Raw genomic sequence first — 27,011 nt, 5'->3', positions numbered from 1 at the left:
AAGAAACGTTCCCCCCTCCTTTCGGCCACCTCAGCTGATACTCGCGGCATTTCAGTTCGAGTCTGGGTTAGGGAATTGTGGGCGGGGCAAGAGGAAGAATGACTGTTCTCTTCGCGGTTCTTGATCCGGAACTTGTTGTCAAGGAACCCCGGAAGGGGTAAATCGCACGAGGGAAGCGTGTTCGCTACCCAGAAGTGAAGAACGCAAAGCCGCGAGTGAGGCGGAGGAGAGGTATTCGAGGCAGGTCATCCTCTCACAGGTAGGGGGATGTTCTTCATTCTGTCTCCAATTGGAATGTTTCTTCCCATATAATTCTATAACCACCCCCTCACCCTTTCATCTTCTCCTTCGTAAACTGTCTTCCGCCCAGTGGCCGCCGGAGCCACTGTTCCGGTTCGGCCAGTCGTCTTTTGGAAGAAAGGACCAAGTGCTGGGGAGGGGAAGGACCCAGAATTTCTAGTTCCCAGGCAACGCCTCCATTGAGGCAGCATTGATGGATTCGCTCCGAATGTGAGAAAATACCGAGCAGGCCTCACACTCTGCTGAGTATTTATTGAGTACCCACAGCGTAGCAAGTTGTCGAGTCCTACGAGGAAAGAAAAGCCCTCTAAGAATATGATGGAAAAATTGCCTCCCTGTGTCACAGACATAATGTCTAAAGGAGTATTTAATCCTTTAACAATCCCAGGCACTGTACTAGACGTTCAGAATTATGCTCTACAGTGGTTATGTGTTATTGTTACAGCGGCTCTGGAAAGTAAATAATTAAGACTGACTGGGGGGTGGTAAAGACTTAAAAGACAGTTTGGTTTGAACTACACCTTCATGGGTGAAGAGGATTTTTTGTGTGTTTAAGTGGAGAAAATTATTTCAGGGAGAGATTGCTGCTTGAAAATACCTAGTCATTTGGTGTGGCTGAATAGTACACTGTGTAGCAGGAGAGGAGGATAAAGTAGGTTGAAACCAAATTGTGTAGTTCTTTGAATTCCTGCGAAGGGGTTTATGTTTTATTGTTACACTACCGAACTTGGGTCCACTCACCCAACGGGTAGCAAAGGGGTACCCAAAGGGTACTGATACCGGGTTGTGGTGAAAGAAAGCACAGTCTTTATTGCAGGGCCCCAAGCAAGGGAGTGGGAAACAAGCCTCAAATCCACTCCAGCTTGGTGTTTGAGTTAGGGTTTTTTTAAAGGGGAAGAACAAAGAGTCTGGAATTAATCATCTTGTAACATTTCTGTGACTTTCCTTAATTGTAGTTTCAGGAGTCAGGATGTCTCTGGTTTATGATTCTCTGGCCAGGTGGTCTATGGCTCGAGGTCTGTTAGCTCATCTTGCCCTGGAGAAACAACCTGAGTGGTAGATGATATCTACAACAGCAGTTTTAGTGTATTGACAGTGTTATTGACAACAACAATTTCAGTCATCAACTCTGGTTGGTTAGTATTCAGTTAGTGCAGGGTTGAGGTCACAGCGGACAAGAAAGGGGATAAAGTTTTGGATAGAGAGATTCGGTAAACTCGGTAAGGGACTCAGTTTTAGGGGGACTTGGTTTCCTTATTCCTTAGGCTTTTATCCAGTGATTTTCTAGCAGAGAAATTACAGGATCAGATTTGTGCTTTAGAAGTACAATTAATTATAATGGCAGATGGACTAGGATGAACTAGGGCACAAGTGAACCAAATATGGAAAGATTACAGGAAGTTTGAGAGGGAAGGGAAGATGCTGAGTTCAGTGTAGGACACAGTTTAGACCACTTCATAGACATCCAAGTGGTGAAATCCAGCAGAAGCTGGAAGTTCAAGTGTGGCGCCCAGGAGACGCTCTAGGAATCCTCAGCATTTGTTGATTCAGGAATGAGTGAGATTCTTCATCTCACAAACTATTTATTGTCTGTCTCCTCCTACTACATTGTTCAGTGCACTTCTCCAGGGTCCAGAAATGTGCACAATAGGCCCTCAGTAAATATTGATTGATTAATTGATTGATTGAATGGAAAGAGAGTATATAAACCAGCACCGTCCAATAGAACTTTCTGCAGTCATGGAAATGTTCCGTATCTCGCTAACTCATAGAGTGGCACCTAGCCACTTTTAAGTTGTTGAGCTATTGAGCACTTGAAATATGGTTAAATGTAACTGAAGAACTGAATTTTCATTTAGTTTTAATTTAAGTTTAAATGACTACGTTTGGCTAATGGTTGCTGTATAGGACAACGTAGGTACAGACTGAAAAGAGGGCCAAATGTGTAAGCTTGGGTAATACATACATCAGGGGCCAACAGAGGACATACAGCCAGAAAAAGAGACTGGAAAAAAGGTATCAGAAAGATAGGATGATAATAGGGTGAACTTTGGGTTAAAGAATTCAAGGGAAGAAAGCTTAAAGAAAAGTTATCAGTGAGTGGTGCAGAAAACTCAAGATGAGGCCTAAAAAGAGGCAACTGCATTTGGCAATTAGCTAGTGTCTGATTCCTTAGCAGTTTCAGTCGAGTGGGGAAGGGAGACAGGTAACTGAAGAAGTTTAGAGATGAAGGGAAGAGGAAAAGTGAGGCAGTGGTTTAAGGGTCAAAGAGGAAGGATTTTTAGGTTGGAAAAGGCCAAGGGGCAATAGCCAGTGGAACAGGATAAATGGGGGTAGCATGCTTCAGAAGGTAATGGAATCACAAGCATTGGTGAAAGAGGTTTAATCTGGCTGAGAAATTAGAAGGCACCAAGAGGAGGGTTTTATAGGACATGTTCGTTTGGCAGTGCCGTCATTGCCCGGGATTGTCTGTGAGACTAAGGTAGTTATTTTTACCTTAGTCTCAAGCACTGGGTTTATTGATATATGTCTATAATAGATATGCAGAAAAGGGGACAGGCTGAAACACTTTTTACAGGAGTTAGATGTTGATCTGCTCAGGCTGATAGGAGATTAGAACATTCTAAAGAATAGAGATGCTAGTATTAATTTCAACATTTTAGAATTAAGAGACCTCATAAGATACGGGACAGAAGTGATAAACAAGCTTGGTTATTTCTGGAACTTTTTCTGCTTTCTGTTTATGATGACTCTTACTGGTATATCTGGTTTTAAATAAAGCTGAGAAAATGAGAAACTTTGCATCATGACCTTTTAGATGAGTATATTCAACAAATACTCTATGCGTAGTTCCTTTCTCCAGATAGTACCTGAGTCTGGTATGTGGGATATTTGGTTATTTTGCAACCTAGAAATTGGTGCAGAGAATCCTTCTAATTCTTGACATAGAAGTTTGTGTGCGTGTGTGTGTGTATATGTATATATTTTTATATATATATAATTGAATATTTGTTCTATTTGTAGTCTGGTTGTTAAGATTATCAGAGAGAAGTCCTGCTGATATGTAAGCATCATGTAGTAACTAAATGATAGATGCATTGTGAGATAATGTGGGTTCTAATAAGAATTACATTTTATTTTCTTTTTTTGTGGCTGCAAAGGCATCTAGAGCCTTAAAGTGCCATGTCAGTACAGCCCTGTCACCATTTTAGGCACACCAGTGAAAGAGGACTGAAACTAGGTGCTGATGACTTAACCATTTATGACCCTCTGGTCATTCCTTGTCATTCTCCTTTTATCCCTAAACGCTTGTTTCCTCAGGGTTCTGTTTAGCCATTTCTTCCCTTGATATACTTGACCCAGTGGCCTTACCCACTTTCATCACTTCAGTAACCTCAGTTATATGTTAATTTCTTTTAAATATGTATTTCTAGCCTAAGCTTATCTTCTGACCTCTTAAATGATATATCTTTTTTTTTTTTTCCTGGACATCTCAACCGGGGTGTCTTTTGGTCAAACCAGACGTAATATATCTAAAACTGATTTTAGTATCTTTTACTTTCAAACCTTCTCTTTCACCAGAATCCCTTCATCAGTAAATAGTATACTTCCAATCTCCATTTGTTCAAATCTAGGTGTCATTCTAAACTTCTCCATTTCTTTTATCATCAGACTTCCAGTGAGTCACCAAATCATACAGGTGTGCCTCAGCCACTTCTTTCCTTTCCCATTGTCACTACTCTTCTCTGAGTGACTGTCATCTCATCTAGACTACTGGGAAAGGCAACAGAGTAGTGTTAAGAACACAGGCTCTGGAGTCAGGCCACCATTTACTAGCTTTCTGAACTTGGGTGAGCTACTTATATTCTCTGTACCCCAATTTTCACATCTGAAAAAATGCAGATAATAATTCTGTATTTACCTTAAAGGACTGTTTGGAACATTGAAGGAGACAATTCATGTAGAGTGTCAATACCTAATATATACCTAATATAAAACCTAATTTAGCAATTATTAACTGTTACTATTATTACATTATAGCAGTCTCCTGATCAATCCCCTGTATCTATTCTTAACAGCTTCTAATTCATTCTTTATACTGAAGCCCCAGCTGATCTTTTAGAAAACAAAAATCATTTCCCTGCAGCAGCTTCTCATTGTCCTTAGGGTAAATTCCAAACCATCTAACATGGCTTACAAGGCCTTCTGTGATCTGCCCTTCTTTCTCACTTTGTTCTCTGCAGCTCTTTCTCTCCATCTTCCAGCAGTCTGGACTGCTTTCAGGTCATTTGACATATTGTATTTCTCTCCTCTGGCCTGCCCACTTGGTGTTCTTTCTGCCTGAAATGATCTTCCCTCCTCCTATCTTCTTACTGATCCTTTGTTGCATTTTAAATATTTCTTCAACAAGGCCTTCCCTGACCTCCTACACTGAGCCAAAGCACTTTATGTACTCCCCAACACCTTTTTTAAAAAAAATATTTATTTATGTATGTATGTATTTATTTATGGCTGTGTCAGGTCTTAGTCGCGGCACGTGGGATCTTCGTTGCAGTGCGCAGGTTCTTCGTTCCGGCGCACGGGCTCCTCTGTAGTTGTTATGCACGGGCTCTCTAGTTGTGGCACTTGGGCTCAGTAGTTGCAGCTTGCAGGCTCTCTAGTTATAGCATGTGGGCTCCAGAGCACATAAGCTCTGTAGTTGCGGCACGTGGGCTCAGTAGTTGCAGCACGCAGGCTTAGTTGCCCTGCGGCATGTGGGATCTTAGTTCCCCAACCAGGTATCGAACCTGTGTCCCCTGCATTAGAAGGTAGACTCTTCTTTTTTTTTTTTTTTTTTTTTTTGGCTGCGTTGGGTCTTCGTTGCTGCATGCCAGCTTTCTCTAGTTGCGGTGAGCAGGGGCTTCTCTCTGTTGTGGAGCACAGGCTCTAGGTGCATGGGCTTCAGTGGTTGTGGTGTGTGGGCTTAGTAGTTGTGGCTCAAGGGCTCTAGAGCACAGGCTCAGTAGTTGTGGCATACAGGTTTAGTTGCTCCGTGGCATGTAGGATCTTCCCAGACCAGGGATCGAACCTGTGTCCCCTGCATTGGCAGGCAGATTCTTAACCACTGCACCACCAGGGAGGTCCCGGAAGGCAGATTCTTAACCACTGGACCACCAGGGAAGTCCTCCCTAATGCCTTTTCATAACATTTACCAGCCATGTAATTATTTGTCTTCTCCTCCACTCATCTGTGAACTGGCAGTGGCCTGTATTGTTCACCGTATTCCTAGTCTAACAAAGTATGTGTCTGGTACATAGGAAGTCAGCAAACGTTTGGGTTTTTTTTAACTTCTCTTTCCTCAGTTTCCTCATTTTCAATGTATAGAATTAATGCTAACTTCTTACAGTTATGTGGATCAAATGACACAATACATTCAAAGTACCATTGAAGCTTTGAGCTATGACAACATGAAGTTTTCTTAAAATAAAATGAAAGAAATTCAAAATTAGGACTGAGTCATCTCTAAACCACTACCAGAACATAAGCTCCATGACAGAAGGGACTTTTTCTCCTTTGTGTGCTCTTGTATTCCCCCAGATCCTAGAGCAGAACCAGTTAATATTTGTGGGAGGAAGGAGGCAATATATCATAAAAATAAAATAATTAAGAAAGCAGATGAGCTTAATGACACACTTCTGACTATAATTCAGATAACCTATTTCTGTAGCTACACTCGGGACTTTACATCACGTTATAATGTTCCATTTCCAAACTCAAAACCCCAGACATCTCTCTCTAACCACAGCCATCTGCCTTTCCAGCTTACTTCCATCATACCTTTTCTTAATAGCATGTGCATATCCTCTGTCACCTTCCTGTCCTTAAATCATTTTCTAAGAATGTGGATTTCATGGCTTATCATTTCAAACATTCTTGGCCCTCACCCTAAATTCCCTTATGCCCTTGTGTCTTGGTGCTTACTCTTAGTAGAATTCAAACTTGGATAAATCCAACTATCTGTCGTATATGGGGAGGATGAAGGAAGAATATAGGTGCAGCAGATTTAGTTTATATGTTTGGAGGCAGTGATTATGTGGTTTTAGTCTTCTGGCTTCTATTTTCTCTGTGAAGTATGAAGTCATCTCTTCTATATTTTTACCTATACTCAGGCTGCTAAGTACTGCTGGAGAAGATTATAACTGGTAGGTATGGTACCGTTATAAAATCATTACTAATCCTAACCATGTTTTCAATGTTCCTCTGCAATCCTGCTGTGTTTTGCTGTAACTTTTATTTCAGTCTTCCTCTTCTCAACTCCAGCTTGACTTTTGTACAAAATAACTCCCTCCAAGGAACAATTTCCTGCTTCCAAATCCACAGCCCTACCTGCATCTAAACCTGTCACATTGGGAAAGGTGTCCCTTCTTTCCAAGACCAAATCTCTTCACAGGAACTTAGGTGCCTCCCACCTACTGCTTTGTATTAATTATTCTTTCCCTATCTTGAGCATCTACCGTCCTTTTCTCTGGGTCCATCCATTAACATTTAAATATGCTCAACATTTGTATATACTCATCTTTCCATCCTAAGAGGGAAAAAAAAAACCTTTCCTTTTTCTTCACAGCCCCTTGTATCTGTTGCTTTTTCTTTCTGCTTGCTTTCACTTTCTCTTTCTTGACCCCGCCTCAAACTAGCTTCTGCCCCACAACTACCCCACATTAGTTTTTTGCCAAAACTAATGGACAGACTGTCTCAGAGTGCTATCAACTTCTGGAAATATGTTCCTCACCACATTGTCCTGGTATTCCTGCCTCTGTATCTGTAAAAGTTGGCCATTTAAGAAGGCAGCTCCAGGGACTTCCCTGGTGGCGCAGTGGTTAAGAATCCGCCTGCCAGTGCAGGGGACACAGGTTCGAGCCCTGGTCCGGGAAGATCCCACACGCCGCGGAGCACCTAAGCCCATGCACCACAGCTACTGAGCCTGCGTTCTAGAGCCCACGAGCCACAACTACTGAGCCCGCATGCTACGACTTCTGAAGCCCGTGCACCTAGAGCCCATGCTCTGCAACATAGAGAAGCCACCGCAATGAGAAACCCATGCACCACAATGAAGAGTAGCCCCCTGCTCGCGCAACTAGAGGACGCCCGTGCGCAGCAACGAAGACCCAACCCAGCCAAAAATAAATAAATAAATTTAAAAAAAGAAAGAAGGAAAATAACAAGTGTTAGTGAGGATATGGAGAAATTGAACCATTTAAAAAAAAAAAAAAAGGTAGCTCCAGACAGGGTCCAACTAGAGAAGGAGATGCATGAACTACTATAAAATGCAGAGTTTTTTTGGTAGGTGTTTCAGAAAGTAACTGAATAGTAAAGGATTCTAATGGACTCCAAGGAAGTGGAGATAGAGGTTTTATAACATTAAGTAGCTATTTCAGGGAAATTAGCTTTGTTCTGGGGAGGGCAGGGTTTGAATTTGAGATTGCAAATGTGGGGATATTGGGTTGTTTCAATTTTTTATTAACTGTACGTTTGACTTAGAAAAGCAAGATACATAGTATAGCAGTGTAATGTGTTAAATTATATTTTTATAGTTTGGAGACAAAAGAATTCATAGTCATTTTCTTTTCCTTCAGATATTAAGTGTACTCCATCATTCTCTAACAATTACTGAAGGTCTGTTAGCCTGGTTTATCTCATAATCCTCCCAATCCTTCTTTGAGATCTGGAGACAGCCATGACTTATATGAAGATCTGTTTGCAAAGGCATTGGTTTTTTTGTTTCTGAATTAGAGACTTGAGTCATAAGGCACTAGAGAAGTGGCTCTCAACCCTACCAAGCCCAACACACAGTTTTTTTTAAAATAAAGTCACTTGCAACGAATGTAAAATGGTATAGCCATTTTAGATAATAGTTTGGCAGGTCCTCAAAGTTAAAGAGTTGCTGTATGACCCAGCAGTTAGACTTCTAGGTATAAGGCCAAGACAAACAAAAACAAATGTCCACACAAAAACTTGTATTTATAGCAGCATTATTCATAATAGCCAAAAGGTAGAAACAACCAAGATGTTCATCAACTGATGAATAGATAAATAATACTTGGTACACCCATACAATGGAATATTATTCATCAGTAAAAAAGGAATGAAGTATTGATACATGCCACAGTGTGGATGAACCTTGAAAATATGCTGGATGATAGAAGCCTGAAACAAAAGGCCACATATGGTATGGTTTGATTTATATGAATGTCCAGAATAGGCAAATCCATAAAGACAAAGTAGATTAGTGGTTACCAGAGACTGGGGGAGGGAGAAATGGGAAGGGACTACTAATGGGTGTAGGGATTTCTTTTCGGGGCAGTGAAAATGTTGTGGAATTAGATAGTGGTGATGGTTGTACAACATTGTAGATATATTAAAAAACACTGAATTGTACACTAAAAAGGTGAATTTTATAGTATGTGAATTACATCTCAAAAAAGTTTTAGGATTCCCTATATTATTCTCATTTTAAAACATTTGATAACATTGCATACCTTGCCTACCATATAATTTCAAAAACATTAATATGTTCTAATTTTAACAAAAAAGAGAATAAAAAAAAAGAACTTTATGGTAAAATATGTATTTCCAGGACTGCCATCTATGCCACACAGATTATGCACTGTACAATTCCAAGGGCACCACTTGTAAGTTCTACAAACATGATGGCCCCATGTATTTCAATGTATAAATGCTTAGATACTATTTATTCCACTAGAAGAAACTGATGACTGTTTGTGCCTATACACTGAAGCGTCATGAATCCAACAGCCTCAAATGTAGACTGATATAAGTGCTTTATTGATGATTCAAATACCATGAAGAGCTTTGCTGGGGTAATAGGAATTTCTAAAATAATAAGGATAAAGGATCATCTTCCTTTGATTTATATGATAGTTATACTACTGGTAAATTGAGTGTGTCAAAACTATGCAAAAAATACTTTGTGTTCGTATGCAAAATGAAATTGGGTTCTACTCTTAGACATTAATAGTTTTTCATCTACAGTAACGTCCAGTGGGACAAATCTTCACGTATAAGGCTTTTAGCATTCCATGCCAAGGTCTAGTAAATGTCAGCAGTGCACCTCACTCCAGGTCCGTTGTTGTGACACCCAGGAACTTCTCTGAGGGGTTGGTACCATCCCCATTAAGAACTAATGCAGTACGAAGACACAAGTAAATAAGCACTCACTATATTCCAGAAAGAGTGAGTTAATCTTGGTTTCTCTAGATCCTTTAGGCATCTTGGTAAAACAGAACATTTCCTTTCTCCACAAGACTTAGCAAAAATTGAGGAACGGAGCTTTGTTGTATCCAAGAAAGAGATGTACTCCTCACATTGAGATTCAAAATGACCTAAACTGCTTCTTCACCTGTATTCTTGAACCTTTTCTAGTACACAGGGGAGAAAAAATAGTACATGTCTAAGATCCAAAACATATTTTGCCTTTTTTCTGGATGAATTAAAATACTGCTGCTTATATACTGTCAGGATGTTTTATCTGATAAGCCTGTAACTTTCCACTGCTAGATAGTGACAACTTTCTTTTCCTTACAGATGCTCTCCAAACCCTTGGTTATGGAATATTTGACTAATCCTGGTGCACTCAGCTTGGCTGCCGGAGTTGCTTGTGGCATGTGCCTGGGCTGGGGACTCCGAGTACGCTTTGGAATGATCCCCAAGAGCTCGGTGAGCGAGACAGACACTGACACCAGAACAGAAGCAAGCATCTTAGGAGAGGGTGGGGAGTACAAAATGATTCTTGTGGTTCGAAATGACTTAAAGATGGGAAAAGGGAAAGTGGCTGCCCAGTGCTCTCATGCTGCTGTTTCTGCCTACAAGCAAATTCAAAGGAGAAACCCTGAATTACTCAAACAGTGGGAATACTGTGGCCAGCCCAAAGTGGTGGTCAGAGCTCCTGATGAAGAAACTCTAGTTGAATTATTGACCCATGCAAAAATGCTGGGACTGACTGTAAGTTTAATCCAAGATGCAGGACGTACTCAGATTGTACCAGGCTCTCGAACTGTTCTAGGAATTGGGCCAGGACCAGTAGACCTAATTGACAAGGTCACTGGTCACCTAAAACTTTACTAGGTGGAATATTGTATGATGATGGTCATCCCACCACCACAAGGGTTTGAAACTGTCAAATTCTAACAATAAAAGCTGAATTTCTTCCCCCAACTTATGTATTCTTGAGATGAAAATCCGTTCCTGTGTTCTTCTATCAATCATGTACTTGGCCTGGTTACACAGTTATCTTGGGCTGAAAAAAAAAAAAAAAGTTTGGTTAATAAATAGTCCTGGTGGTTCAAGAGATGGGTGCTGAAACAAGAAATATTTAAGAGAGGCAAAGGTCACAATAAAATTGGATTACGAGGTGGGAAACAGCATTTCCTATGTGTGGTTCGGTCCCTTTGTGTGTTAATAGCTCTTCTATTACCCCCCTTGGAGGATCAGGGGTCAAGGGTACTACCATTAGGTGCAAACTGTAGTTTGTTTTCCCTGCCTTCAGTTTTTGGATGACTGCCTATCTATCTTATTAATAGATCATGGGTTTAAAATCTAACTTTGTGGATTTGTCTTAAAGCTGAGGTTTTATAGTACTGATATAACCCACCCGTGCTGTGTTTCATGTTCATTCCCTGACCCACACTGGCTAAAGTTTCTCAGCAGCGGTCCTTCATCTCTTTAGTTCCCCCCCTTTCCTAACAATGAAGGCATTGAAACTTGCCAAGTGACTTATATGGACCTTGAAGGTGATAATGGGCCCACGTAAGAATTTATGGTGATTGTAAAGTGAATGTAGCTTATCCCAACATCCCACTATTTCTTTACGTAGAACTTAAGGAACTGGACAATTATTTAAGGGCACCTTATTTCCCTTTTGATCATTATACACTTAGCATGACATAATTCCAATAATTACTGTTATACCAGCTGCCCAGAATATGAAGGTTCCGGCTCCCAAGAGCCACATAGCTCCCTGATCTCTTTTTTGCGAAAAGCCATTTTTCTTGAAAGCCTTCTTTAGGGGGATCCTGACAGGATTTCTAAATTCAGTATATCCCTAAGAACTATGATGATGTCAGGGAGAATTTTGTTAACAGGCACATGTTAAGAGACTGCAGCTCTCCATGGTTAACTTCAGCAATTAGCATTAGTTAGCAGTTAACTTCAACATAAGCAGTAATATAGCACAACTGCAAGCTCTAAGGTCAGTGGAGTCTGGGCAGAACACTAAAGACTACTGCAGCCAGTCTTAAAGGTTCTATTTTGTCAGTTTTGTAGTTTACACTGGCATCTGACAGCACAGAAGAAATTGCAACTGTGAAGGATGCCGCAATAGCAACTGTTTCTAAATAGAATGTTTATACTGGATTTGAAAGTGATGCAACAGCATGTAACTGAGCTGAAGAGAACCCAATCCTAAATGTATGATTCTGGCTCCGGTAATTTCTGAGGCTTGCCTCAGACACTGACGGTTCTAGGTTCAAAAGTGCATTCCCGACAGGATGGTCTGCCGTGGCTGATAGAAGTAATTTTAATAAATCATGGCATATCTACTAGGATGAATAGTACACAAATTCTGGTAGTTATGGAAACATCATGTTTGTTTTCTAGCTCACCTGTACTTTCATATTTATTTTATAGGGTTCATAATCTTGTGGTTCACAAAGTATGCTCTGCACAGCCCTTGGGGTCTCTAAGACACTTGCAGGGGGTCAAAACAATTTTCCTAATACTAAGACATTCTTTTCCTTTTCCACTGTTTTGACATTTGCAGTGATGATAAACAAGCAATGGTGGGTAATACTGCTGGCACCTTTCACAAATCAAGGCAGGGGCACCTACCTGTACAAGTAGTCATTGCAGTTTTCACTGCCCTACACTTAGTTAAAAAAAAAAAAAAATTCACTTCATGTCGTTGATGAAGCAGTAAAAAAATTACTAAATTTGATCCTTGACTGTTTGTCTTTATATTTTATGTAACATCAAACACTTCTGGTACACACTGAAGTGTGACTGTCATCTTGAGGAAGAACACTTGTGGCTGAGTCCTGAGCTGAACTAGCTGCTTTTGTCATCATTTTTACTTGCAAGAACTGACAAAATCTAGTTAACCAGACCTGGGTGTTTGGCAGATACAACTACAAAAAGTTCATCTTCATGATTTCAGAGTCCACATTTCAGCTAACCACAAGTATCTGGAAAGGCTATTAAAATACTCCTTCCTTTCCTTATTAAATATCTGTATGAGGCCAGATTTTCTTCATATACTTCAAAACATAACAGATTGAATGCAGAAGTAGATATGAGAGTCCAGGAGTCTTCTGTTACAACAAACTTTAAAGAGACTTGTAAAAAATAGTACAATGCCATTCTTCTTGCTTGACTTTTGGTTGGGGAAATATGGTTAATTCATTATTGCTTATGTTAACATTCAATGAGTTTATTAGTCATATTTAAATGGTTAATAGCTTAAAAAAATTGTTTTAACTACTAAAATACAGTAAGTAGGAATAGATAAAACCCCACATAAACTAGAGCTCTTTGGGATCTTCAGTAATTTAAGTATAAAAAGGATCCTCAGAAAAAGTTTGAGAACCGCTACAGCAGCGGTCCCCAACCTTTTTGGCACGAGGGACTGGTTTCATGGAAGACAATTTTTAAACGGACTGGGGTGGGGGCAGGGGGTGGTTTTGGGATGATTCACCCACGTTACATTTATTGTGCACTTTATTTCTATTATTATTATATTGTAATCTATAATGAAATAATTATACAGCTCACTATAATGCAGAATCACTGGGAGCCCTGAGCTTGTTTTCACTTGCCACTCACTGATAGGGTTTTGATGGGAGTCTGCAGTCAGACCTCTCTGCTAACAATAATCTGTACTTGCAGCCGCTCCCCAGCACTAGCATCACCGCCTCAGCTCCACCTCAGATCATCAGGCATTAGATTCTCACAAGGAACACGCAACCTAGATCCCTTGCATGCGCAGTTCACAGTAGGGTTCATGCTCCTATGAGAATCTAATGCTGCTCTGATCTGACAGGTGGAGTTCAGGCGGTAACGCGAGCAGTGGGGAGCGGCTGTAAATACAGGTGAAGCTTCGCTCTCTCGCCCACTGCTCACCTCCTGCCGTGAGGCCCCATTCCTAACAGGTCCCCAGGGGTTGGGGACCCCTGCACAACAGTGAGAATATCTGCATGACTAAATCAAATTATGGAAAATTAAAGCAGCCCTACTTGGAGATCATCAGTCTCTTGCTATTGTACTAATGTCTGTTGAAATGACTGTCAACAATTATCACATTTTTTGGGGTATAATGTCTGTATTTGGATACTAGGGAGGAAGAGGAAGAAGTGTTCTTCCTAGGGAGGCAGATAACTGAAAGCATGTTTACCTCCTGAAAAGTTTCCTATGAATCTCTTTCCCCTTCTTCCCTCCTGTTTTAGTTACCTTTAGAGAGTGGTAAAGAACTCTTAGTACTCTTGGTTTTCTGTTTTTAGTTCCTTCTCCCAGACCATCGACCATCATCCTATTCAGAGGAAAGTTAGGGAAGATCCCTTAAATTAGTTTATTACCAATTCATTCTGTCTCTTATTGTACAACACTTACTACGGCCCAGTACTGACCTAGGTGTTCTGTAATTTAAACATACTCCTACAAATAATCCTGAAAATTACTCATAGTGTTAACACACAGGTGAAGGAACAAGCTCAAAAGTTCAGCTTGCTCTCAATTTGAACCTAAGTTATATGCTGCATCAGTTTCTCTTTCTACTGTAGCCCATTATGGATGGTTTTAAGGGGCAACTCAGTATCACAGACATAGCACCAGATTAAAACAAGGCTTTAAAAAAAAAACCCAAAAAACTCTTAAGTATGCTGTAAGAAAACCTTTACTAAAGTATTTTAACTTGTTTCTGTTAAATGGGAAGGGAAAAGAGAAAAATCTCTTGATTTTGACAAAGATGAAGAAAGGGGGCTGAGATCCAGGAGAAACAACAGGACGCCCAGGACCTGAGCAGCAAGATGTTTTCCCTACGACAAACCAAGAAAGGAAAAGGGATTTTTCCAACTAATACTATAATTTCCTATAGGAATATTGGGGGGTTGGCGGGGAGGTGAAGGTGGGGAAAAGCAGGAGTTCTAAGTTTTAAAAAACCATTCTGTGGAGTTTATGGTCAATGGCTTGACTTAGAGTTATAGAGCAATACAAAGCTAGGTAGGGGGCTCTCTAACTATTGAGACTTAACAGTGAAATGAACTTAGAGTAACATTCTCAGCCATAAGCAAAAAAACTTGAATTCAAACACTGGTTTAAAAGAAATCAACTTAAAATACCCACAATTTGGGGGCCTTTACAATTCATGCTGAAGAACAGCATGTTAACTACATGCTTGTATATTCTTACTTCAAGTTAATACAATTTAACATCCATGATCTCTTCATAAATGAAATGCTTAGATAAACACCTAAAGTGCCCCTTGGTTACAATGATGGAGGTAGTAGAAGTGTAGCCCGCTTCAGCACTGACTGGTTCTTTAGACAACTGCGTGTACCTTATTAGCTACTGGGATGCACGCAGTGTAATGCAGTGTTTCCACACGTCCCAATCCGCATTCCACGCCTGCTCTCATGCCTTCCTATACTGCCTAAGCACCCAATATGAGATGGTTCTTTTGGTTTAAGTTTGAGAGATATTTAAGTAAAACTGCCATTCTACATGTTATTTCCACAGTCCAGTAATTTATTTTAAATTTGAGTAATTTCAAATTCCACAAACAAAACTGAAGAACAGCAATATTTTGTTTGAATTCTTTCTTCTGTACACTCAGTGATCTAAAACACCACAATATCCAACATACACAAACCTCAGGGAAGGGTTAGTAAATACACACAGATTGGAATCATGGTGCTCTTTGTTCCTGAATGGAATGGTCCCACAAAAAAAGCACAGGATACAGCACAACAGAAGGGCACCTGTTACATATGAAGTGAGCAAAAACACACTAGCATTTTCTATATGTGTAATGAGGAAACCTGCATAGGTTAGAGGGCCTTTTACGCTCATTTAAAAGTCAGGCAAGTTGTCTGTAATGCATTTTTCAAATAATTTGGAGAGCACTGCAATCCAGTGTAGGATATGCTGATTAGTGTTGTCTTTGTTGGTATTGACAGTCTTGCATGGTCACACACCAATATTTCTGCTTTAGCTTTTCTTTGAATAAAAGAGATTTAAATGCATTTAGACAATACATACTGTAAGCTGTTTACATACACTAAATTTAAGAGATTCAATATTAGAGTTTTTTTTTTTTTCTTTAAACACTACAGAGTGCAAATCAGGTTCTTCACAACAGATTGAATATTAAGCACTTCTTCAAAGAATGAGGGGGAAGAAAAAAAGCCCAAGTGAATAAAACACTGAAACTATTCCCCTTTGAAAATAAATTCTAAAATGATGCGGAATGTGAAATAAGCTTTTAACATAGGTGATCCAAGTTTACAGTTAAAAACAAAAAGTAGTCCTTCATGAAATAAAGGTTACAAGAACATGTGCCTGTTTTCCCCCGTTATAAACTGAGAAGCGGGTAGAGACGATGTTTCGGTACGAAAATAGGCGACTACAGGATCAGCTTTCCGTCTCACATGCTGTACCCAAAGCCAGGCTGTGGCTGCCCATAGGGTGGTGCAGTATAACCATAACCAAAAGGTGCCTGGGGAGGGACTGCAACACTGGGTCCTGCTGTCAGCATCAACTGGGGCTGACCTACAGAAGAAAACAAAAAGGAGCAGGGGTGGGGGGGCAAGGAGGTGGGAGAAACTGTTAGCATCGTAGGATGATCACACCCCAGTCTCCCTACTCTAGCAACATAATTCATTCTACTTTGAATGAATTTTGTGGGGGCACTTCTGACTGTCTCAATTTCACCATGACAGTCACCCTGAGAAGGGTCCTGCCTAGACAGCCAACAAAAACCGTGCAGGGCCGAGGGCCAGAACTGTAACAGTGATTATGTTACTTCATACATCATTTAAAGCAATAAGCACATGCATGCTCAACATGCTTAGGCAAGACATCTAGCAATAAGCCTATCACCACATGGTGTTTGCATATTTTATTTGGGTGACAATATAATTAGCACAGGAAAACAATTTTTTAACAGATATATTTTTAACGCAACTGAACTTTTAAAGTTAGATTTAAATTCCTGATTTAGACATGTCTAAATGGTAACAAAACCAAATGCATTTCTAGCAAAGTATCCAGTACTAAAAAAAAAAAAAGAAAGAAGTCAAAGACAAGACATATTCAAATATGCATTAGGTGTGAAATACATTAGAGGATACAACCTCTTTCGAATACTAAGTTAACACTCTCATGAAGTTTAAATAGTTATTGACACATACAGGAAACGACCTGTTGAGAACCTGGCTTATTTAGAGGAAGAATACACCTAACACCTCTCCCTACCCCCTGCAAAAGAGGTACTACTCTTAATCTCCCACTATAACGTAAACCTAGGGCGAGATTTCTCCCACAAGTGACCTCGTGTCTCTCCTTTTTGTGAATAACAACCAAAACCGTCTTCAGTGAGTGAACTCTTTAGGAACCAGCAGTTTATTAAAAAAACACTTCTAACCTTGACACTGATGTCTACCTTGAAATTTCAACCCCCCCCCCCTTTTTTTTTAACAACATAAGCATTTTATTTTTTAAGCTTCTTAGTTTCTTAGTATCACAATGGAATGATGAGAAAACAAGAACAACAAAGAAAAACCCCATGAGTCTGCAAATCTCTGACAAACAGCAGAGACTTCAAGGCAATTGAGGGGGAGGGAAGGAGAGGCTTGAAAGAAATGCCAAAGTAGTTCCAACATCATGCCTCTCCTTAGCCGGCTGGGCAGGTGGAATGGTGAGAAGGTGGCACTGTCACAGCTGTCCTTGGCTCAACCCCATTTTCAACTGCCTACAAGGACTATGCATTTAAATACCCTGAAGATAAGCCAAATTCAGTAGATGCCCCCCAATTATTACACCCACCCTGTTTCTGTTTCTACTTTGTTTCCTATATCAAATATGTCAAACATCTTGCTCCCATCTCTAAGAATTTACTTTATGTTCTCCAACTTTATCAACACTACGCTGTCCTCTAAATTCCCAAAGTCCTTATCTATAGTAAAAAGGAGATAATGGCATAATAGATATGTATACTATCATTTCCTTTAGCAGGTTGAGATACAGCAGCCATAATTTTATACCCTCCTCCCAACACCACCTGGTTAAAGTGCTGTAAACTATACCCTTCAAATTCATTGCTCAAATCAATCTGTTCACCATGAGTGAAATGGAAAGGGGAAGTATTTCAGAAAGGCACATGTAAGAAGAAATTAAATTGCCTTAAATATTCACTGAGAGTCTGAAGATCCTATCTCTCTGGAATGTTCTCAAATGGAAACGCTATCCAGTTCTCTGTCCTAGTCAGAATTTAAAGAGATGTACTATTTCTGTAAAGCACACTTAAGATGACCTTGGCATGTTCTCTCACCTTTTGTACTTCTGAAAATTGAGCTCACCAACACGTCTTTCTCAGTAATTCATGAATAAGCAATCAGTGACCAGGCATTAGGTAAATTAGGTTATGATCTCAACTGACTGTTTTTTGAGATTACCTTTGCATTTAAGATTATCTTAGCGAGTAAAGCAACAGAAAAAAAAAAAAAAAAAGATCATCTTAGTGAATAATGTCAATGCCCGCTTTAAGACTGTTTTCAGAAAAAAATAATAGACTTATTCCTTAACTCAGTGAGCCTTTTGCACTTTAGAGCTTACTACATTTCTGAGATAGAATCTCCACAGAATGAACTGTTTGTCTACTGTATTTCTGTGAGGTTAAAGAGAGAAAGAGATTACCATAAACAATAGGTTGAGTCTCTGTAGCTTGTTCTTCTTCTTTTCTCAGTGATTCTGAAGCATCTAATTTATCCACCTGGAGAAAAACAGGTAATGGTAATTAGCACCTCAAAAGTATTATAAACCTAGTTTATGGCAGAAAGTGGAAAAGCCTTAGTATGTTAAATTTTGTCAAAATAAAACAGACTAGAGTAGAAAGAACATTCTCAGGCCCCCTCAAATTCAATGGCAATGTTCATACTTCAGTCAAGGTGATTTTTAGCACTATCATTATAAACCCTCAGGAAGGAGGGATTTATAAATGCCATAAAAGCTCACGCCAGGCTAAAACTGGGCATGCTAGGATGCAGCCAGCCTGAGGGAGGGAGATAATGAGAAGGAACCACTTTCTCAAATGAAGTTTAAACCCTATCAAAGATAATGATAATGAACTCATGACCTGGCAAGACTTCCCTCCCCAAAGGAAATGGTATTCAAAAAAGTGAAATGAGTCTAGTGACTGGATAAGTACTTGTGCAGAATGAGCTCTTTTGCCAACTGTGCACAGCTTCTGTCAATATTGATTACGTGCGGACTGAAGTTTAAGATTCAAGTGGCTCCTTATTCAATCTTTTTATATAAAGACAGGCTGCATGTGTTGATGCTCTATTTTCTAAGAAGGAACTAGGAATGCCTGATTCTCCCCCAACTTCTTTGAGGAAGACATTTTTTGCTTTTAATTAAGCCAAAGAAGCAAATGGCTACTATATGCTAGCCACTCTAAGTAAAACTGGATAGTATCAGACAGAAATAATACTGTAGAGGAGTCCAAATATATTAGTGGAAGAAAAGAGCTGGAATACATAGATCCTTCCACTAACTAGTTGTGTGACTTTGGCAAACCATTGCACTGACCCTCAAATTTCCTTGTCTATACAGTGAGTCAGTTGAATGAGATAATCTACAGAGTTCCCTGTAGGATTAACATGATTTGAATCTGGAATTCTGTGAAGGACTGGGGAGAATGACATTAGGACACTGGGATTAGGGAATCTCCACCGTACCACTTCCATTTACCTTTTAAACTGTACTATATTTGTCTCTTAGACTGTATTTAAAATTAAAAGTCTTATAGTTGGTCTATCATTATATTTGAAGTAAAACTAAACTTCAAATCTCAATGTTATCTATTATAGTGGCTGTCAAAGTCCTAAGTGTGCTGAGATGGGGAGGCAGAGTGCAGGAAAGAACTTTTTTATGAATGTTCACTGCATGTTCTTCAAAAAGGCCAACAGTGAAAAATCACTCACAAAAAAAGACATGCAGACTTCAGTGAAAAGGCTATTATAGACTGGGTCCCAGAAAGGTTAAAGCAGCGCCTAGTCTCTATTTGAAATTATTTAAAATAGTGTTTCAATCCTCACATAGGCCATTAAGGTTAGGACAGTAATTTATACATATTTTAATTGTTTCATATTAAATACCATAAATGTGGGTCTAATCCATCCTAATTTGTCAGGGAGCAAAATGTGAGAAAAGTAAGCTGAGGTAGACTCTAGACACCTTCAGATAAAATATGGTTTTTCTACCCTAGGAAGATGGGTTAGTTTGCTTTTGTATACCATTTTTCTATTTTATAATCTAAGTGCTCAAGTGTTACAAATTACCCCAGTATCAAATTAAAGACTACTATGCAGTATAAGTACCATGAGAAACACCCACTGTTTGTTTGGCACCCAAACTTAAAACAAAAATTACTGCAGCTTTATAATTTAAAGCACAGTTTGTGCCATCAAGTGCAGTTAGATGGGGTTTTGTTAACCTAAATAGTTATATAAAACTATAAGTATAGCTAAAGAGGTTATACAAAAAAAAATATGGATGAGTGTACATTAATAACTTCTAAGAAGAAAAACCAAACAACAACAAAAAACCACCACTGCATAATACATTTCCAGACTTTCAAGGAAAGGAATCTAAAGTGAACACGTGTCTAAAAGTTAATGTCTGAGTCAGATGTTGAAGACAGAAGTCCTATTACAGAAGTACATTAAAGACTTAGAAGAGCTAGCAATGTCACAATGCCCAGGCACAGACATAGGCAGGTTGGGCACAGGGACGAAACAAAAAGTAACAACTGTGAAGGAGTAGTATCGAGCTAAGCAAAAAAATTTTTGATTTTTCTATTTAATGGGACAGCCTCTGGCACAGCAACATCCAATTATTGTTTCCACTGACCCAATTTAGACTGCTCAAAAAAGAAAAGCAGAGAAGGCTTTTATGAACACAAGCTTTTGTTAAGAGCTGTAACAAAAGTTTCTGATCCTTGGATTAAAAAAGAAAAATTACAGGTAAGCATGTCACTGAGTTCAGTTATATCTGTACTACTGAAAATTCACTATAATGTAAAAGGCTTTTCCACAAAGACTGCAATATGCTGCAGAGGAAAAGTTAACATGCAGTCAGTTACTTTGGTGTATGTGTGCATGAAAAAAAGGCAAAAGTACTGAAGCAAGAAGTGAGATCTGAAGATGACTGTTGCTATACAGGCTCTCAAGAAACACACACAGCCCACAGCAATGCTTTAAGAGTTTCAAAAGTAGTATGATGTAATTGCAATGACTGTTGTACATGCTTGATTTAAAACAATGCATAACACTGCAGTTCAATTACCTATTTTTCACACACACGCTTTCTAACTGCCTTGCTTACTAGCTGCTGAAGGGCCTCACACACAATGCATTTTACTCAGGTTTGCCCTAAGTTCCAATGGTGACTCCAGTTTGGTTCAACATAATTCCAAGGCACTGTCCCCCCTCCAAATTCTTTTAAATTGTTTCAACTGTCCTTTACCTTCCCACCTTTTTCTCACCACAATTTGATACCAGATGTAACTTTGTAAGTTTGTTTCATTTATACTGGGATGGAGACAAGCCAATGAGGGAAGCAGTGACCAAAAGGTACCTAAATTTGACCTTGGACAAGCCAACGGATGAATAAGAGCAAATTTGTAGCTTCAGAGATGTACCTTATTACAGAAAGTATAAGTTAATATTGTTTCATTATATACAGAAATAATCCATGTTGCTTAGCAACAATTACAGCAAGCCAGTCTGATGATTTTTAAAGTTTTGATTCCTCTTGAAAATGGACTAGCACCATAAGAACTGGACACCTGGAGAAACATGAGGAAAGTCTCTTCGGAAGCAGCTAGTATCTCTCATATCTACTTTCAGCAAAAAATTAGTAAGAATCAAGAGATCAGAAACTGGATCACAGTCCTTCAATACCAAAAAAACCCCAAAAAGCCTTTTAGGGCATGTATATACATATATAAATTCAACAACTGTCAGGCACGCTTACAAAATAAAACCAGAGGCTGTTTAATTTTACTTAGAGTATTGAGAAAATCCTATTATGGTCCAGATACCCTGACAGGGAAGAAAAATTTCCTGAAACTTTGGAATTAATATGGAAACTCAACATGCTCAGTTTTTAATAATATATTTAAGAGAGACTGTGAACCAACTACTGATTAGCCTCCTGCCCTTCCTAAAGCCTATTAGCCGATTAGTAGCAAACATCTACTAATGTCCTAGAGCTCTATTATAGTTATGTCTCAAGGGACTTGCAGAGGCTTTAGTGAAAATTTATCGGGGGAAAAAGCAGCAGCAGCAGTGTAGAAAAGGAAGGAAAAAAAATCATGCAAATTCCTTAGACTTAGTCCTCCAGACTTAAAGATGGAAAAGAATCAACTTTCACCTTTTCCTTTATTGCATCAACCTGCAAAGGAATTCAGAAGGTGCAGCTTAGAAAAAAATCAAATTCCATATTGAGCATAAAAAGGTAGAATCAGCAACAAAGGTTTAGGGGAGAAACATCTAACCACTAAAAAAGGTATGAGAAAAGTGAAAATAAAGGGCATACGGGAAGCAAAACTTAGAATTTTTTTTTTTTTTTTAACTTCAGAGCTTATTGCAGAAGAGTTTATGCTAGAGTCAGTGTGAAAGAAAGCAGCTTAATCACTAGTAAAATTTACAGCACTTCGGTTAACAGCAGCTTAGAGCCAGGTCTCACAAGTTGGCATTATGCATAAGAAAAGAAGCTATTCTCATCTATGGCTAAGACAAGGCGAATGTTTTTCCTCTTACACTGGACTTTAAGCAGTTTATACACAGAAAATGTTAATTCTTAAAAAATTATAACTAACACAATGATATCTAATTAGATGGTAGCCCAAGGAAATATTCAGTTATACTGGGGGTTGTTAGTAGTGCTTTTTCCCCCGCTTTAACTCAGGCATGCTGAAGAGATCAGATATGAAACTCTGATTTTAATAAGCATGTTTTGCTTTGACAAAATGGATTCTTTAGGACCATTTAAATATGTTCTATAGCATGAAAGCTAGTAACTGTTGAGGACAGGGTAAGTAAAAGACATCTTAACATCAAAAATGGACATTAAGATGAATAAGTGAATTTTATAAAATGATTATACCCCCAGCTTGTTTAATGCACTTTTAGGAAATGTGTCATTAATTGTTAACCTCCTACAATACTTTTAAATAAGGGGTTAAGCTATCAAAATATTGAGAAGATTAACAGGGTATTAAGAATATAGGTGTAGCTTCCCTAGGGGAAACAGACATACATATTAAAGTCAACAACCAACCAAATAGAAGGGAATCTACACTACTACGTTATGGTCGTCTGAGTTACAAGAATTGATTTGAGGAAGACATTATTTTGACAAAAAGGTTTCTATCAAACGTTAAAAAAAAAAAAAAAAAACCCATACAACATGGACATAATACTGTTCGCCCCTCAGAAATACATTCTGAGGTAGTCTGAGGGTAAACATTCTGACAAGTTATGTTTGAGTTCCCTTTCCATTCAATGTCATTTGTCAGATGTTAAAAATTACTGGAGGATAGGAATATTTTATGATCAACTAAATTACTTCTACTAGAGAAAAAAACATTTGAAACAAAGTCTGTACATGGAATTTTACATATCCTCAAGATAATTAGTTCTCAGAGGTGCCATTACCTTTGTCAAGTATTCCTTCATGACCTGGATGAAATAGGGCATGGCAAAATCCATGATATTGTGCCTCCATGCAGTTTCCAGGACAACATCTGGCCTTAAAAGATCGTAACAAGTAAAGAGACAAGCTCCAAAGCACTCTCTTTTTTCTTCCTGCAAAAACCACTGTAGGAGTTCTTCAGCCAACTCAGTATCTTTAGATTCAGAGGCATACTGCATTGCATCCTATTTAAAGGAAAGGATGAAGGTCAAACATTAAATTCAAATACACTGAACTGGTAAACTAAGTAATACAATGGGGAAAAAACCTCACAGTTATATCATTTAAATTAAGGATTTCCTGAAAGAAAAGGAAAAGACAGGGTAAAGCTTTTCTTTTTTTTTTTTTTTTAAAACAGAGAGACGTTTGACATAAACAGAAGACAGGCTCCAGAATCAAGAAGTCGACTAAATTATCATCTCCTCAAGCAGGAGCTTAAAGGCAGTTCTCATACTTGCAAAAACTAATACTTTTATAGGCCATAACCCCTTATAATATACCATTCCAGGGTTAACACAGATCATCTAGTATTTGCCTTAAGAGCCCCACCCCCACCAACTTTATTCACCTTGTACAGGCTATCTTTCTTGCACAGCTCCACACTCTGTTTCCAGCGATTGTTGCCTTTGAAGAGATAAGCAGCAATTCTTCTGAATTCAATGAGTTCATGTTTTTCCAAACGCTGAGCAAGCGAGATATTGTCAAAGTTGTCATAAGCATCTATCGATGTTCGCAGAGCCTTAAAAAATAAAACAAAGCCATTCAAATGCCAAACCAGTATTTCATTTTAGTTTAAATTTTATGTCCCATCATTCTTGATCAATGAGCCATTATTGTATATGACTGACTGTATGTAATATGATCAATATCTTACATGATATATATGTATAATATGACTTGATCAATGAGCCGTTATTGTAATATGACAGCCTAGATTCAAGAATCAAACCACAAAGTTGTAATATGAACAAGTATCAACATTCCTCAATCTAACTGTTTAACAATAAAGTCCTTCAAGGCACTATAAAATTTCTAAAGGTACAATTTTTTTCTCCAAAGTTTTCAGTATCAAGGACTAACTTGAATGGTTATGAAATTGGAGGGATTTGTAATTTGGAGGGTAAGATTTTATGCTCTAGGTAAACTCCTGATACAACTCAACATGATATTCAGTCATAGAGATCAGCATGGGATCTGAGACTGAAAGAAAACCATGTTGACAGTAAGAGAAAGACAAAGGCAACTAGCTTAATCTTAACTTTAATTTTGTTTTTGCAAAATCCTTCACAAGGGAAAGTTTACTAAAAGACAGTACTAATATGCTCTTGGGCAAGAAAAAGAGTGACTAAAAGAGTTAATACTGTGTAAGTTTTATGGACTAGTTTAAGAGCTCAAAAACTTTTTCAACTCAATCTACAGTCTAGATATTAGGTATTTGTCTAAAGCATTAACTTGGACAAGATCTAAGCAGAATTCTGCAAACTTGGCATTTAATTAGGAGACATCAGATTTACCAATCCTGAAAACTTCACTAAATTTAGATCCGTGGCACTCAAGCACCTACTATTTACAGTCCTAAGGGATGATGGGCCTTTTTTTTTTTTTTACTGCAGAACATACCAACTTTACAACTCAATGATAACCTGAGTTTTGAGAATACATGAAAGAACCAAAAAGTTTTACCTGATAATCTTCTTCTGTAATAAAGAGGTTGTTCAGTGATTCATTCACAGATTTGTTGTTGTGGTTCTGGACTGAACGCAAATATGGTTTCACCAGTGGTAGCTGTTTAACCTTTAAAATAAGAGTTTGTTACAAATGTAGTACATTGCTAAAGTTTCATGGACAAAAGTTATCCAAGAACGTCTTAGCTCCTTGCTATGAAGTTCTGAGGTTTTAAAAATTATTACCTTGCTGAAATAATTGACTGCACGAGTATGATCCAACCGTGGAGACAGCACCATCAGCAAATCATTTAACAACAGTGGCTTGAATTCTAAGTAGAATTGTATTGCTCTGTAGTATAGTTCCACATTGGCAACCTAAAACAGCAAAAATCCATACATGAGGTAGAGTTACTTCCTAATGAGCTTTCTCTTTCTGAAGACTTTCTCTTCTGAAGAAGGTACACACCTTGGTAATGATATCTTTGAACTGCCCTTCTTTCCACGCATCAGTCGGATGATTCATCATGGTAATTATGGCATTATCATATTCTTCGTACTTGTCATACAAAAACACCAATTCTGCCCAAAGGTGAGCTTGTTCTGCAGCTCTTAGCACCTGCATAAGAAAGATTTAAGTGCTTTAGATCGATATGGGTCTCTAATTCTAATTAATAGCAAAAAAACCTTTTTTTTTAATTAAAATTCAAGTATTAGTTTTAGCTATAGAGTTGCCTTACAATTAAAGGTTGGTTACCTTAGGAATATTCACTCTGGACCAGAAGAGCTCCAGGTGCTCCCTCATTTTCTGTGGCTTAAACTTAGAATACAGAATAGCTAATTCGGTGAACATCCCCATATGAGCTCGCTCAAGTCCCAGTGCTGCTTCCAACATGGTTATCAGCTCTTCAAAATATCCACGATCCTAAATAAGAGAAAAATGCAATTAAAGACAAGAATATCTGTGGCAAAAGATCTCAGTTAATACAAAAGACTCAGTTCATTACCTGATAGTAGTTGATAAGTTCCTCCAATTCATCTGCATGTACTACAATATGAAGCCCACACATTTGAGCGAGACGGAACTCTTTCCCATCTACACAGGCAAAGCAGACCTACAATTTAAAAAATTGCAATTATGTGAACTCAAGTGTAAACATGGCTGGTTAACTCAATTAATCAGTTTAAAGAACATTCCTAAATAGCATCTTAATTCTTTACTCAAACTGTTGTTTAGATTACCTCTTTCCATGTTCGAGTACTGTTAGCTTTCCTAGCTCCATCAACAGCTGCCTGATATTCACCCAGGTGAACCAGAGTAGATGCCAAGCGTCCAAAATTGGAAACATTATTGTACAACAACTTAGCAGCATCATACATTTTTTCATCATAACAGCGGTCACCAACCTGAAAAAAAAAACAAAAACCATTTTCAGTAAGCCTAAACTCAATCTTCTTTCCAAAGTTACAACTCAATTTAATACTAAGAAACAATATTTTTCCTTAGAAACTTTCAGATGCCACTTGTTGATCCTACTAAGCTAATGAAGCTGCTCAACTATTTTTACACTCCTAAAAAAAAAAATCGGAACAGGAAACCCACTTGCTGGATATGAGCGTTATTTGGCCCATTGATGAACTCTTCTAACTCTGCAAGGCGGTTTGTTTTAGCCAGTGCAAATATCAATTCTGTCTCCACATAGGATTCACGAGCCTTCTTACGGGCCATCTGCAAGTACTTCACCAGTTCTTCCCAGTTTCCTAGGTATAGAAAAATAAGTAAGTAAATCCAAACACTAACATACCAACATTTATCTTTTCACTGAAGCAAATGAGAATTGCTATTAATTTCCCTTTCAAAGAGACAGTATAGAGAATAACAAATACAAACAGTGAAAGGCATCAAAATAGTGAAACTTCTATTATGCCTCTGTATTATTACTGACCAAATGAATAGCTGAATCCCCTTTTACCTTAAAGTTATCGGATTAGAGACAGATGAGAATTTTGAGACTTCGAAACAGA

The 27,011-nt window shown here is 38.6% G+C and overlaps 2 protein-coding genes across 4 annotated transcripts in view; one reads left to right on the top strand and one right to left on the bottom strand.

The window, feature by feature from the left end:
• The first annotated feature begins 38 nt into the window (after positions 1-38).
• On the top strand, positions 39-10,512 carry PTRH2 (peptidyl-tRNA hydrolase 2). Its single transcript, XM_059906508.1, has 2 exons — positions 39-259; positions 9,883-10,512. The coding sequence occupies exon 2, from the start codon at positions 9,883-9,885 to the stop codon at positions 10,420-10,422; it is 540 nt and encodes a 179-aa protein (XP_059762491.1). The 5' UTR covers positions 39-259; the 3' UTR covers positions 10,423-10,512.
• Positions 8,809-27,011, bottom strand: part of CLTC (clathrin heavy chain) — a 67,682-nt gene continuing 49,479 nt past the window's right edge. Inside the window, exons 22-33 of one of the 3 annotated variants that reach the window (XM_059906495.1) lie at positions 26,590-26,747; positions 26,229-26,393; positions 25,994-26,101; positions 25,744-25,911; positions 25,456-25,605; positions 25,233-25,364; positions 25,006-25,116; positions 23,891-24,061; positions 23,286-23,507; positions 22,000-22,020; positions 18,259-18,334; positions 8,809-10,594 (exon numbers count right to left, since the gene is read on the bottom strand). In XM_059906495.1, the coding sequence (XP_059762478.1) occupies positions 10,560-10,594; positions 18,259-18,334; positions 22,000-22,020; positions 23,286-23,507; positions 23,891-24,061; positions 25,006-25,116; positions 25,233-25,364; positions 25,456-25,605; positions 25,744-25,911; positions 25,994-26,101; positions 26,229-26,393; positions 26,590-26,747 (1,517 nt within the window). In that variant the 3' untranslated portion in view covers positions 8,809-10,559. Of the gene's footprint in view, positions 10,595-15,069; positions 16,114-18,258; positions 18,335-21,999; positions 22,021-23,285; positions 23,508-23,890; positions 24,062-25,005; positions 25,117-25,232; positions 25,365-25,455; positions 25,606-25,743; positions 25,912-25,993; positions 26,102-26,228; positions 26,394-26,589; positions 26,748-27,011 lie in introns of those variants that run through there. The other 2 variants (XM_059906493.1, XM_059906494.1) reach the window with 2 other exon arrangements.

The sequence above is a fragment of the Balaenoptera ricei genome, chromosome 20 (genome assembly GCF_028023285.1).
Source record: "Balaenoptera ricei isolate mBalRic1 chromosome 20, mBalRic1.hap2, whole genome shotgun sequence".
NCBI classification, from domain to species: domain Eukaryota; kingdom Metazoa; phylum Chordata; class Mammalia; order Artiodactyla; family Balaenopteridae; genus Balaenoptera; species Balaenoptera ricei.
This window is presented reverse-complemented; position numbering and strand designations above follow the sequence as displayed.

Coding starts and splice junctions, on each gene's coding strand:
- PTRH2 (XM_059906508.1), top strand. CDS start 9,883: ATGCTCTCCAAACCCTTGGTTATGGAATATTTGACTAATCCTGGTGCA.